Source organism: Ranitomeya variabilis, chromosome 6, assembly GCF_051348905.1.
Source record: "Ranitomeya variabilis isolate aRanVar5 chromosome 6, aRanVar5.hap1, whole genome shotgun sequence".
NCBI lineage: Eukaryota > Metazoa > Chordata > Amphibia > Anura > Dendrobatidae > Ranitomeya > Ranitomeya variabilis.
Window position 1 is genome coordinate 286,252,542 of NC_135237.1, and position 15,474 is coordinate 286,268,015.

The following is a 15,474-nucleotide window of genomic DNA, read 5'->3' on the forward strand; positions in this document are numbered from 1 at the left end:
AGCCCCGTGCGGGAAGTAAGCAGATCAATGCACTCCTAGGTGTGCGGAATCCCCGCAATTCCGCATTTTTAATGAACACGTTGCTTTTTTTTCCGCGATGCGATTTTTTCGCGGAAAAAAATGCAACATTTGCACAAAAAATGCGGAATACACTGTAAATAATAGGAGGCATATGTTAGCGTTTTTTTCGCGTTTTTATCACGTTTTTATAGCGAAAAAACACGAAAAAAACGCGAAAAATACTGAACGTGTGCACATGGCCTTAGGGTTCATCCTTCCCCAATTTCTGTTCTCATTGTACCGAGATAACTTTAATCTCGCAGCAAGGAACCAAATTGACCAATGACTCAAGATCAAATTATTTTCATGGGTCAGGATAATCCTCTTTCCTGCCATACATTTGTTAATAAATGATACAGAATGAAATGTAATTAAAGGAAGGTTAGTTATATCCAAATCGGCTGACTCCCATTAGTGTGAGTAATGTTTGGGAGAAGATGTAGTTGGAGTTAGTATTAAGTTAAATCTGATGATCCTTACCAGAACAATATAAGAGTTTCCCTAAAAGGATTATGTCTGAATAATCATAGTCATAAATCTTTTTATCTTTCTATTTGGAAATCATGAGTGATAATAGTATCAGAAAATGCTGCTAATATTACTGGTTAACACAGTGTCATACATTATGTATTAAATCCAGACCTATAGCCGCATCTGTGGACTTTTGTGTCTTCCCAAAGTCAATAGTAGCCAGTTCAATGGCTGTTTGCATAATGAGATAATCCCTTTTCATGTGTATATGAGTCCCGGCTGTACATATAGGCCAAGATGTCACCCAGAAAGGCATCCTGCGGGGTGTAATTACTTTCTCTGTAAGCATGGCATATATCAGAGCTCATCCTGCCTCTTCCAAAGCACCAGTCATGCCAGGAGAGCTAAAGACACGGCTGTGCTTAACATCAGCTTAGCCGGAACCCTGAGTCTACAAGGAGTGTGAGCTTCTGACTGTGGATGTCATTTATATTGCTGTCTGACACCTTGACACTTGCTGTAAACGGGAGGCATAAATAGGATGGATTATTTCTTATCGATTTATGCAACACGCTTCTCTCCTTCTTCCCTGTAGAAAGCAGTACAGAAAGGTGCTTCACTGCATTGTGATTATCCAGAAGAACTACCGGGCTTTCCTGTGGAGAACAAAGTTTTTACGCCTTAAAAAAGCAGCTGTGACCTTCCAGAAGCAGCTGCGTGGGCAGATAGCCCGCCGTACATTCAGACAGCTCCAGGAACAGAAACGGAAGGAAGAAGAAGAAAGGAGAAGACGAGAGGAGGAAGAAAGGAGGAGGAAAGAGGAGGAAGAAAGGCTGAGGAAAGAAGAAGAAAGGAAGAAGAAAGAAGAGGAAGAAAAGCTACGAAAAAAAGCAGAAGAAAGGTATGGGATATAGAATAAGTAGGAAAATCCAGGGAATTATATTATAAGTGTGCTTGTAGTTTATTATTTCATTATCTCAGGCCAACCACATTTAATTGTTTAATGATTTGCTAATGCTACCTCATCATATAAACATATATATAAAGTTTATTATTTCATGTATTTGTATATGTATTTTGTATTATTATGGTTATATTATTTTATTTTTATTATGTTTTATGTATTTTGTATTATTATGTTTTTATGTTTTATTTATGTTATTATTATATTTTGTATTAATATGTATTTTGTATTATTATATACAATAAATATTAAATAATATATATATATATATATATATATATATATATATACATATATATAGAACACCCTACACAGTATTATATATGTATATATACTTTGTAAGTAATGTATATAATACTGTAGAGTAGCCAATATATATTTATAAGTGTATATATACTGTAGGTAATGTATATAATACTGTAGCGTAGCCAATATATATTTATAAGTGCATATATACTGTAGGTAATGTATATAATACTGTAGCGTAGCCAATAAGTTGGTGAATATGTGACGGCCATTGTTCTGCATGGTCGGTGAGTGCCTGATATATTCATTGCATTTCAGATGTTCATACAAATGTGTATATAGTAGATGCCAACCATCTAGTGACTGACCTGAAGCCATTTCATACATACAGTACTTTAATCTGTCCAAGCAGTCGCTGCAGAAGATCCTTCTTTGCATAGGATGGGCTGTGAAATCAATGATAGATCATTGTGTATGCGCCCGGTGTAAGCCTGGAAAACGCACCTACTAATGTTATGTGTCCTCTTACAGAGAAAGACAAAGGCGAGAGGCAGAACTACTCGCCAAGCAGGTAAGCAATGTACTGACACACTGATGTCTGCTGTCCTAAGCCTAGAGGATGTCATGTTTCTGGGCCATAAGATTTCAACACATACTGATAGGGAACTTAGACTGGGGACAGCGGCGATAATTTCTGTAAAGTGCTGAGGAATCAATACATAACACGCAATTATAATATTAAGTAATAATTTATAATATCAAGCAGCAGAAGTATAAAGTATTATAGATTATTGTAATTGTTTTGAGTCTATTAGTCATTGTACAGTGTCTTACAGAGAGAACTATCTCCGCTAATATATAGCTCATGATTGTGTTTCATCACTCGTCATAGCTGGAGCTTTTACCGTTCATCTTTATGGTTTACATTAATAGACACAGACGTACATCTGCGCACTGCTGAGATACACATGGATGGGACATCTGATTTATTACCATCCCATAAATACCCGCTGCAGCCAAACCTTACACTTGTCACTCAGCTGAATGTAATCTTGGCCTGACCTTTAATACGATATGTGATACATTCCTAAGCAATAGGAGAAACGGCAGAGCAACATGGCCTCTAAGCTAATATTTGTCTTACAATATATGGTTGTAGGTTGCGTGAGTGTCCTCCTGCCATTATATTATCTGATATCATTTTATTGAATGATTGATCTATAATTTAGCATTGTCGTTTCAGCAAGATCTTCTAGTGAAGGAGGGTTCCATATTATACAGTGCTGTGCAAACTAATTGGGACAAAGCATTTTTTAAGCAAAATCGTAAGTTGGTTACCAGTCAGTGATTCAAACCAGTTTTAATATATAATAAATAAATCTTGGTCAACTAGCCAGTGGAAAAAGGTAATTTTCAGAATTAGCATGTAACAGTGCTTTATATCATTTTATTATTAAAGGGAACCTGTCACCCCCAAAATCGATGGTGAGGTAAGCCCACCGTCATCAGGGGCTTATCTACAGCATTCTGTAATGCTGTAGATAAGCCCCCGATGTTACCTGAAAGGGGAGAAAAAGACGTTAGATTATACTCACCCAGGGGCGGTCCCGCTGCGGTCCGGTCCGATGGGCGTCTCAGGTCCGGTCCGGCGCCTCCTATCTTCATTCCATGACGTCCTCTTCTGGTCTTCACGCCGCGGCTCCGGCACAGGCATACTTTGTCTGCCCTGTTGAGGGCAGAGCAAAGTACTGCAGTGCGCAGGCGCTGGAAAGGTCAGAGAGGCCCGACGCCTGCGCACTGCAGTACTTTGCTCTGCCCTCAACATGGCAGATAAAGTACGCCTGCGCAGGAGCCGTGGCGTGAAGACCAGAAGAGGACGTCATGGAATGAAGATAGGAGGCGCCAGAGCGGACCTGAGACTCCCATCGGACCGGACCACAGCGGGACCGCCCCTGGGTGAGTATAATCTAATGTCTTTTTCTCCTCTTTCAGGTAACATGAAAGCTGTAGATAAGCCCCTGATGACGGTGAGCTTACCTCACCATCAATTTTGAGGGTGACAGGTTCCCTTTAAATAGCAAAAAAAACACATATTTTTGAATTTGTCCCAATTAATTTGCACAGCACTGTATTACTGCATCATTGCATAAAGCGATAGTTTAATATTATTATACTGAAAACCTTTGTAGCGTTTTAAAATACTTTGTATGTTAAATCTTTACAATTTTAAAGATCTTTATTCTAGTCATTAAATCAAAAGGTTTATCATTTATTTCCAGTGGATAAATATAAATCCTGGAGATATGATGTTGGTGATGGTGCTTGGATCATTTACAGCTAACAGTGCTCTCTATTGAAAGAACATGGAATGACCGGGACAACCTGACTTTTACACCCTTACACCCCCTGGAAGTAAACAATAAAGCTTTTCATTCAGTAGATGCAAGACATCTGGAAACTTAAAGGGGTAGTCCCATTTTGTAAATTTCAGGTGTATCCACAATGCAGCCAAAAGGTATAGAAGATGTGGGTCCCACCAATGGTCCTGCTTCTGCCTCCAAAACAGGGCCATGACGCATGCTACTGTCAGTCCAGAGATGGTTAGAAATGCCACACAAATGAATGGGAATTCCGACCACCTCTTCACTGACCGTGGTGCACATCAGGGCCCTGTTCTGGAGATAGGTACAGGTCATATTGATGGCACCTACATCTACTATACACTTATAGCATGTTTTGTGAAAATGTCAAAAATGTACAAGTTGGGAATACCTTTTTAATCTTAAGCTTGATATGCTAAAAATCCTTTAAAGGAAATCTGACAAGATGCCCGAGCCACCAGTAGCGCAAATTTGACATCATTGTAGCCAAGTATGTTTAACTCTGAAACGTTGTAGCATTTCTGAGGAGAACATACTTTGAAAAGGTGGCCGTGGACTATTCATCACAGATGACAGGTCATCGGGACTTCTCCTGGCCTAGATTTAGGAAGAGACTAGTCTGGGAGTGGGACAGGGAGAACCTGTTGGGGACCATCCTTGGACTAGTCATCTACGTCACATGGCCCTTGGTAGGCTTCTCCTCCTCCTGTTAATTGACAGTTTTCTTCCTGTGTACACACATGGCCGGCTGACTTTTATTATTATTATTATTATTATTATTAATAATAATAATAATAATAATAATAATAATAATGCTATTTATATAGTACCAACATATCCCACAGCACTTTTCAATTACAGCAATACATTACATAGTAAGACATACAGTTGGGGAAAAAAATGTTTGATACACTGCCAATTTTGCAAGTTTTCCCACCTACAAAGAATGGAGGAGTCTGTAATTTTTATCGTAGGTATATGTCAACTCTGAGAGACAGGATACCAAAAAAAAAAAAAAATCCAGAAAATCACATTGTGTGATTTTTACATAATTAATTTGCATTTTATTGCACGAAGTAAGTATTTGACCACCTACCAAACAGCAAGAGTTCTATTTCTCACAGACCTGTTAGTTTTCTTTTTAAGAAGCCCTCCTACTCTGCTCTCATTACCTGTATTTATTGCACCTGTTTGAACTTGTTACCTGCATGAAAGATACATGTCCACACACTTAATCAATCACACTCCAACCTCTCCACCATGGCCAAGACCAAAGAGTTGTTTAAGGACATCAGGGACAAAATTGTAGTTTAACAGCTACAGGAAGAGTGAGGACCCTGCTCTCAAGCTTACAATCTATAAGGAAATAAGGGAGACACAATAGGTAGGACGTGCTTGTTATGATTAGAATAAATAGGGGTTATGATATAAAACTTCATGAGCCGGTCATCAGCCAGGATCTGTCTAAGTGCAGTTACAAAATGCTACTGAGTGCACTGATGAAGTGGAGACAGATGACTGGGAGGGCAACATTCTGAGGAAAGTTTAGAAAGAAGGAACATGGAAGAGTTAGATTAGTGAAGTGAGGTTATAAGCCTGTCTAAAAAGATGTGTTTTTAAGTCACGCTTAAAAAAGCATGGGCTAGGTATTAATCGGATCATCCAGGGTAGTGCATTCCTGAAAACTGGCACAGCACGAGAGAAGTCTTGGAGAGCGAAGCTGCAAATTATGGAGGATGTTAGTTTTAGATGAGCTTCAAAAATAAACAGAGATGTAGGATGGTTCAGAACTGAGGAGCGCTTTGTGGGTGGGAAAGATAAGTTTACTGGGTAACAGCGCAATGATTGACACAGGGTGGAGGCATCAGTGAAGCGGCTAGACAGAAATACGACCCTGGCTGTCGCATTCCGGACAGATTGAAGAGGAGAAAGTTTGGTAAGTGGTAGACTGATCAGAAGAGAGTTGCAGTAGTTCAGACAAAAATGAATAAGATCAACACATTTTTTGTAGTTTCAAAGGTCAGAAAAGGTCAAATTGTGCAGATATTTTTAAGATGCAGGTAGCATGAGTGATTAGCTATAGGGAATAAAGGAAAGTTGTGTGTAAAATATGAAACCAAGACAGCAAGCGTGCTGTTGTGAAGTTATGGTCGACCCACCCAAGGCAATGGCAATATCAGGTATAAGTAGGTTAGTTGAGGGAGGAAACTTGAGAAGTTAATTTTTGGAGCGATTCATGCTTTTTAAAGTAAGTCACAGTAAAATACACATGGCTGTAATAACACCACCAGTATCTGGTTCTTACGGCCGGTTGTTCAGTAAGTAAGAATCTCCTCTCAGGTTATCTTCAATAATTCCACAATAATGCATGTTGTCGCTGCACTTAGAGAACACTAAGTCTAAGTTCGCACTGTGAGAAAACATAGTGGATTTTCCATGGTGCGTTTGATTGTATAAAATCCACTTCTTCTTCAGTAACAGCAAAGTGCATGGGACTTTAAGAAATCTTATGCACATGCTGCAAAATATCTTTGCAAACTGACAGTAGCTGCGAGTTTGACCTGCAAAACATGTCAGTTTATGCTGTGGATATAGGAGGGAAACTGTGCAGTTTCTCCGTACCTTTTTCGCTATGATATCGGCAGCATTATATACCACTGCTCGTATCACTGTAGGACTGTAGGGAATATAGCCTCATAAGAGAAGTCAACACGTCAATGGTTTTTTTCTGCTTTATGCTTATGCAATAGAATAGTTCAACCCTCACCATCCTTATCCCGCTATATCTAGACCAAACCTGTGTGTCCCAGTATGATACATATGTCAGAAGCAAAGGTATTTTTAACTATTCTCGTTTTATTATAGATTTGTGATACAATTTATATGATTCCAGATGATAGTGAATGATAAATAATTTGTAAGAAGCAACAAATTGTCAGTCTTTTGTCCCTTCCGTAACACTTAGGTGCAGTTGCTGTGCTAGTAAGGTCTAGTTTTTTCTTGTTATCAGATGACCCGTGCCTTGCTTACTTGCCATCCATTGTTCTCATGTTCTGTCTTGCGGCCTGTTTCATATTTTAATCAAAGCTGTGCTTGTTTTGCTAATATGTGGATTTTTTCCTTATCAGTGTGTTAATAAGGTAGAACAGAGACGCGCATTATACTTTCGTGAATATAAGTGATTGTAATTCATTACAAAAATACAAATATTTCATATTACGGTAGCTTTTATTTTGAGTATAACATTTTCATCTACTTAACTGTAGGCTGAAGAAGCAAAGAAACAGGAAGAACTTGCTGCCATGTTGGAAGCTGAAAAAGAGACAAAGAAAAGTCGAGAAGTAGAAAAACAAAAGGAAAACAGACAGGTGGAAGAAATTCTCAGATTAGAGAAAGAAATTGATGACTTGCAACGCATTAAGGAGAAACAAGAATTATCTTTAACACAAGCATCTTTACAGCGGCTTCAACAACTCCGCGATGATGAGCTGAAACGTCTAGAAGAAGAGGCCTGCAAAGCGGCCCAGGAGTTTCTTGAGTCCTTAAACTTTGATGAGATTGATGAATGTGTTAAGAATATTGAAATGTCCCTATCTGTAAGTGATGTATTTCCAGAGGATCTCAAATGCATTGCCAACTGTGAGAAACCGACTTTTAACTTTAGTCAACCTTATCCTGAAGAGGAGGTCGATGAGGGCTTTGAAGCTGATGATGATGCATTTAAGGACTCACCAAATCCAAGCGAACATGGTCACTCTGACCAAAGAACTAGTGGTATTAGAACGAGTGATGACTCTTCAGAAGAAGATCCTTACATGAATTATACTCTTGGACCCGCTGGTGAAGCTGGACCAAACAATATATTACTTTCTCCTGGACAAGATCCAACAACTGCAAAAAAAGTTACCGGGGGAGAGTCCACATACTGTGTACCAGAAAAGCAACCAGATCGCCCGCAGGGCCTTGAAAACCTCATTATTCCTGATGGAGATTATGACTATGACCATGATGATTACCAACAGGGTGCCATTACCTCTGGAAGCAGTGTGACATTCTCTAACTCCCACAGCAGCCAGTGGTCTCCAGACTATCAGTGCTCCATAGGAACATACAACAGTTCATCGGCCTACAGGTTTAGTTCCGAAGGAGCTCAGTCATCAGTAAGTTTCACTTTCAGTATGTCCCTTTACTTCTACTTCTGCACTTATGTATAAGTGAGATATTTTATAGAAACAGATTTGTATGATAAAATAATTGGATCAATATACTAGGATTTTAATTTTGATGAGAATTCTCGATTGCAGTGACAATTGTAAGACTTTAATTACTTAGCATTTCTGCAGCTATTTGGGCAGCAAAATATCTAGAAAATCACAGCAAGATGCTTTTTCTTGTCTTTTTACAAGAAAAATTCCAAATGTGCTGCAGCTTATAGGGACGCCAGTCAAGCCAATAAGATTTAATGTCTGTGGGCCTGATGGAGCCCATGTACAATGCCCAGCTATCTCTACAGTCCAGTCCCATACACCATTAATAAGGCGATGGTGTTCAGGCGGGACCATCACTTCATTCAATCTCGGACTCCAGAACCCAGTTCCTGGGGTCCAAAGTGGACCCCCAGCAGTCAGCAGCTTACCACCTTTCATTCCGTGTTACTTGTTGTGATCATGTGTTACAAATGAATGTTAAAAAGCACAACATTTCTCCTACAGTCGCAATGTGGAAAGATGGTCTGATTACCCCTCTTTTTATAGACCCATAATCAGTCTGATTTGTAGATCCATAAGTGAAAATTTTAATTAAAGGGAACCTGTCACGTAAAAAAAACAGTAGTAATCTGCAGATATGGGATTAATCTGCATTATAATAGCATTCTGAACCTGCCCGGTGCTGGCACTTAGAGCCCCACTGCCAGAAGGAAATCAAAAGGAAATGAACTTTATTCCCCTAGCAGTGTTTAGTGTTCAGTCACAGGGATGGCGCTGGCTCGGCTTCAGTCATCGCTCAGTGTATAGAGGGTTGTGCCTGTAACCACACCCCTGACCCTGACTGACAGCCAGCCAGCCCTAATACTGACCTCCTGTCAGTTAGGGCTGGGGCATGGTTACAGCTGCTGATCCTTATGCACAGAGCGTTGACTGAACCAACGCACCAAAGCTGGCACCACCCCTGTGACTGAACACCAAATGATGTCAGGGGGAATAAAGTTAATTTCCTCCCAGCAGGGGGTGCTCTAAGTGCTGGCACCGGGCAGGATCAGAAAGCTATTAACCTGCAGATTAAACCCCATATCTGCAGGTTAATAACGTTTTTTTACTTGACAAGTACCCTTTAACCTGACAACCAATATATATTATTCAGACAGATAAAAATGGATCATAGGGAAACTCATGGGCGCTAGAAGTCAGCTAACACATATGATGCCATAATATACTAAGTACACAAAAATGCAAATCATAAATCATTTATAAAGGCTGTAAATATCTGAAAAGAAATAAAATCCTCTCTTTACCGTTACATCATTCACATTCAATGAACGGATGCAAACATGAGTCAGCAATGACATTTTTGATACCCCGTTAATATTTACTGAAAAGTGGATTTCTCTCTCTGATGTTTGGTGGAATAAGTTGTGCAGTTATAAAAATACAGAAGTGTATCTGTAAAACTTCTTTCTACCATCCATCCTTTAACGGATCCTTTTTCCTTTTGTGTGTGATGCAAACAGTTTAACCTCCAACGGGCAGGAACTCTAAAATGGAAAGAAAATGGATATTTTCCATTGCTTTTGTGCTTAGCCATTTGCAGTTGAAAGAAGTCGCTGTTAAGACAGCAATATCAATTGCTCAGAACCCAAAATACCACTTCAGGCTGGGCAGAATGGAGGCCTGTTCAATGCATACTTTACAAAAGCTGACAGTTAACCATTATATTAGTCCTCTAGGCCGCCTGGACCTACTATATAATTCTCTATTCAGAGAGTTCAGTGAAAAAGTATAAGGCTATGTTCACACAGGGGGATGGGGGGTTTAAGAGATTTTGGAGCAGAAAGTCAAAGGAAACTTTCCAAATCCTCCTCCAAAATTCAAAACTCTTCAAAAAGTTGGAGGTTCTGTTCAGTTTCTTCTCCGAAAACTGCCTAATAGCCCAAGAAGAGGTTTTCTTCTGTCTGGGCATTCCACCTAAGGCCGGTGTCACCCTTGCGAGTGCAATGCGAGAAACTTGCGCATCAATAGCTGGCACTGCCGCCGGCACTTGGGACCGCAGTGGAGCGGCAGTGCTGGGTATTGATGCGAGAGACTCGCACGAGTTTCTCGCATAGTACTCGCAAGTGTGACACAGGCCTAAGCCCAATTTACTGAAATGGTACTGATCTGCAATACCATGTACAGTCCATAGTTAAGAGTAACGGTCACTATTAGTTCTAGGTTATTAAAAAAGAAATTTAAAAAAAAAAAGCTTTTTTACTTTTTTGTTGTTATGAAATTACTTGTGTCTTTTAATAAACATTTCTGGTCCACTATAAATCACTGATAATACCCTTAAAATATAGGTCCCATTTCATCACGGCTTTTACACCTGCATTCTATTCTGTTGTAAAAAGTTTTAAAAAGTTGTATAATTTTGGCACAACTGGAGGCTGCACAAAAATTTTGCAACTTTTTGCATCCTCACACCATTTTCACCCAGCCCTGACAAAGTGAGCAGAGCTGGGGTAAGATGGGGACGTGATGACCCATATGAAATTCATGATGAGTGGCAGAGTTTTTGTGACCTAAGTATAATTTACAAAGAACTTCTTTTCTATTGACAGTTTCTTAAGTATTAAGTTTGTTATTCCTAAAGGGTTTTTCCAGTTTCTCAAAGACTCTGATCCCCATTTACAGATTTACAAAACATACAAACTGGACTTAACTCACCTTCCCATGAGTGTCCACGACTGCTCCTGGTCTGTGTTATTGTCCAACTCTGAGTCTCCACCACTACTCCTGGTGTGTGTTATTGTCCAGCTCTGAGTCTCCACCACTGCTCCTGGTGTGTATTATTGTCCAGCTCTGAGTCTCCACAACTGCTCCTGGTGTCTGCTGTTGTCTAGCTCTGAGTCTCCACCACTGCTCCTGGTGTGTATTATTGTCCAGCTCTGAGTCTCCACTACTGCTCCTGGTGTCTGTTATTGTCCAGCTCTGAGTCTCCACCACTACTCCTGGTGTGTTATTGTCCAGCTCTGAGTCTCCACCACTGCTCCTAGTGTGTATTATTGTCCAGCTCTGAGTCTCCACCACTGCTCCTGGTGTCTGTTATTGTCCAGCTCTGAGTCTCCACCACTGCTCCTGGTGTCTGTTATTGTCCAGCCCTGAGTCTCCACCACTGCTCTTGTTGTCTGTTATTGTCCAGCTCGGAGTCTCCACCACTGCTCCTGGTGTCTGTTATTGTCCATCTCTGAGTCTCCACCACTGCTCCTGTTGTCTGTTATTGTCCAGCTCTGAGTCTCCACCAATGCTCCTGTTGTCTGCTATTTCCAGCTCTGAGCCTCCACTACTGCTCCTGTTGTGTTTTATTGTCCAGCTCTGAGTCTCCACCACTGCTACTGGTGTGTGTTATTGTCCAATTCTGAGTCTCCACCACTGCTCCTGGTGTATGTTATTGTCTGCAGCATGAACGTCACTTTGAAAAAGCTGCCAATAACTGTGCTCAGTCTGAGTTGACAGCACTAGCCATCAGCCCTGCAAACAATAACAGAAACTGAGACCACGAGATGTAAACTTGGCACCAGACCTGGTGAGGGTGAATCAAGGACAGTTTGTTTTTTAAATTAAACTGCATCCAGGGGGCAGGGTTTGTCGGAAACCGGAAAAAACCTTTAAGGATATGTTCACATTAAAATCTGGCTCATTATTGCTGTGGCAGAAATCTGGGCTGAAGCTCAGATTTTCATTGCAGAAGTGCAGTTTGCACTGCCATAGATTTCCATGGCATTAGTCTTATTGTCATTCAATGGGGGCTAATTTTCCACTTTTCTATCATTCTATCAAAAATTTGAGAAAAAAATTATGATGTAGTAATGAAGAAATTTTCTAATGGAAGCAATCAGTAACCCCAATTACTGGCATGGGACATGGATTGTGGTAGGTATTCATGCAAATTTCAGTATGTTTTGTAAATTTATATTATACATTCCACTAACCGTGGGCAGACATACCATTAGTGTGACCTGAGCAGTTGCACAGGGGCCAAGAGGTAAGGGGGCCCACATTCACCTACAAGTGGGATTGTGCATTATGACGAGCATTTTGACTGCAAAGGGCCCATATATTGTTCTAACATAGGGGCCCTCTTCTGTCTGTGCCACTTACACAATCCTAAGGCTATATATATAGTTTAAACACCAAATGCAGTTACAATAAATGAGAATTCTCCCGAACTGAGCAGTAACTGACTGTTCCCATGGGGATTACAACTCTATGACTCTTGTGTAGGTCTTATAACGCTGTGCTTCTGCATTTACAGTTTGAAGATAGTGAAGAAGACTTTGATTCAAGGTTTGACACAGATGATGAACTGTCCTACAGGCGAGAATCTGTCTATAGCTGTGTTACACTGCCGTATTTCCACAGTTTTCTGTACATGAAAGGTAAGCGATGGGATATTGTTCTATGTATATGAGGCCTTTCTAGTATTAATGGTTTATGATCTCATCCGCTCTGGAGACATAATACATATTTATTTATAAGAGCCATAATTAACCCCTGTAACAGATCACATGAGATCTCTCCATACATGCTGCTGATGACATGGGGCTATTAAAGTCAATATATGCAGCACTTTGTCTTTGTTCGCATGGTGAAGTAGAGGGCAGACATGTGTCTTGCTTTGATGAACGCTAAAAGAACTGGGGTTGGACACACATGCACAATGAGGTCATTCAGAAAGGTTCTTTATTAAAGGTCAAATGCAATATATTTTTTTAATAATGCAATTTTTCATGTGATCTCAAGTGATTCTTTATGGTAAAAAGGGGTATTTTTATTCTCTGATCTTCATGATGTGTCTCTAGGCACGTTTTCCTTGTAAAACCCTATACAATATTCATAAGAATCACATAATATCACATTCATATCATACAGTATATTTAGACTTAGATAAGCATCATTTGTTAGAATTTCCCAAAAAGCTGATCTGGTTATTTTTTCCTGTTTAAAGGTAATGTCACCAAAAATGACCTATTGTTTACATATTCGGTTCATATTTTAGACATATTTTTGTTGATTTTTTTTTCATTAATTTTCCATGTTTCAAAAAAAATTCTGAAATCTTACACTTTTGGTTACTGCATCTAATATTAAGTTGACACTTAATTAGTTTACTATTAGCTAGCCTCCTCCCCTTCTCTGCGCAGTGACCAATGCACAGATCACAGAGCATGCCTAGAAACCTAAACTCAATGTTATCACGCCGACCTTTTTAGAAAACACCAGTGATTGTCTTACCGCTGTCTCTAACATCATGTCCTCCCTCTATCTGAAACTGAACCTGTCAAAAACTGAACTCCTCGTGTTCTCTCCCTCTACAAACCTACCTTTGCCCGACATTGCCATCTCTGTGTGCGGTTCCACCATTACTTCAAAGCAACATGCCCGCTGCCTTGGAGTCATCCTTGATTCCGAGCTTTCATTCACCCCCCACATCCGATCACTGGCTCGCTCTTCTTATCTGCATCTCAAAAACATTTCCAGAATTCGCCCTTTTCTTACTTTCGACTCTGCAAAAACTCTTACTGTCTCACTTATTCATTCTCGTCTGGACTATTGTAACTCTCTACTAATTGGCCTACCTTTTACCAGACTCTCCCCGCTCCAATCTGTCCTGAATGCTGCTGCCAGGATCATATTCCTCGCCAACCGTTACACCGATGCCTCTACCTTGTGCCAGTCATTACACTGGCTACCCATCCAATCCAGAATCCAGTACAAAACTACTACCCTCATCCACAAAGCACTCCATGGCTCAGCACCACCCTACATCTCCTCTCTGGTCTCAGTCTACCAACCTACCCGTGCCCTCCGCTCTGCTAATGACCTCAGGTTAGCATCCTCAATAATCAGAACCTCCCACTCCCGTCTCCAAGACTTTACACGTGCGGCGCCGATTCTTTGGAATGCACTACCTAGGTTAATACAATTAATCCCCAATCCCCACAGTTTTAAGCGTGCACTAAAAACTCATTTGTTCAGATTGGCCTACCGCCTCAACGCATTAACCTAATTATCCCTGTGTGGCCTATTAATAAAAAACAACAACATAATCACGTTCCTCCATCATGTTCTCATACACTTTATGCAGTTAATAGCCTCTGTGTCTGTACTGTTACATACTTAGGCAGTTAACTGGTTCATGCAGCTTTACATGAACACCCGAGCCTTACACTATGGCTGGTCCAAATAACTAAAGCAATTGTTACCATCCACCTCTCGTGTCTCCCCTTTTCCTCATAGATTGTAAGCTTGCGAGCAGCAGGGCCCTCTTTCCTCCTGGTATCTGTTTTGAACTGTGATTTCTGTTATGCTGTAATGTCTGTTGTCTGTATAAGTCCCCTCTATAAGTTGTAAAGCGCTGCGGAATATGTTGGCGCTATATAAATAAAATTATTATTATTATTATTATTATCTCGTGTCTAGTACTTCCTATGGACCATACGGCAGATCTAAAGTATATCTCTGATAACAGAAGCTCAACTGTATCGGTATATGGTAAAAATATTTCTTTAAGGTGTACTAGGATGGTCTGAGCTCTAAAGCATATGGACTACATTCCGAGCCTTCAGATTAGCACACATGTCACCTGTCAGACATAAGATTAGCTGGCACAGACACCCGTCACAGAACAAAAGGCTGTAGTAAATAATACAGGTATTGTAATGTGGATATGGATTGAAGAGAACAAATACAGTATGCGGCTCTCATTGACGTCAATGTAGTAGTTATCCATGTCTGCCTTAGGGTAATCCCTAAGTGCTGGTGGTCAAACTAGTTTTTATTTGCTTGTTGATGGAAGAATTTTAACTTAAATCTCAGTAATAAGTATTTTCCATATTTGGAGTCTACACAGAGAGGCCATTATTACTAATTGCCTAGGTTGTGTTAGACGTCTGCACAGGATCCTCATGGAAATTATATTATTTTTTTTAATATTTTTAAAAACTTTTTTTTACTTTTTACTTGCTTCAATAGTCTCTATGTGAGACTGGAAGCTGCGATTTTCTGATCACCTGTGCTACACATAGCAGGACGTCAGCCCTGCTCTGTGTAGGTAAAATGTTCATCTGCTATGAGCCCTGGCCACTGGATGGCACTC

General features: G+C 40.2%; 1 protein-coding gene across 1 annotated transcript in view; it reads left to right on the forward strand.

The window, feature by feature from the left end:
• Nucleotides 1-15,474, forward strand: part of MYO10 (myosin X) — a 243,549-nt gene that overhangs the window by 197,070 nt on the left and 31,005 nt on the right. The window contains exons 23-26 of the mRNA XM_077269704.1: nt 1,127-1,432; nt 2,273-2,312; nt 7,389-8,282; nt 12,631-12,754. Of these exons, the coding sequence (XP_077125819.1) occupies nt 1,127-1,432; nt 2,273-2,312; nt 7,389-8,282; nt 12,631-12,754 (1,364 nt within the window). The remainder of the gene's footprint in view (nt 1-1,126; nt 1,433-2,272; nt 2,313-7,388; nt 8,283-12,630; nt 12,755-15,474) is intronic.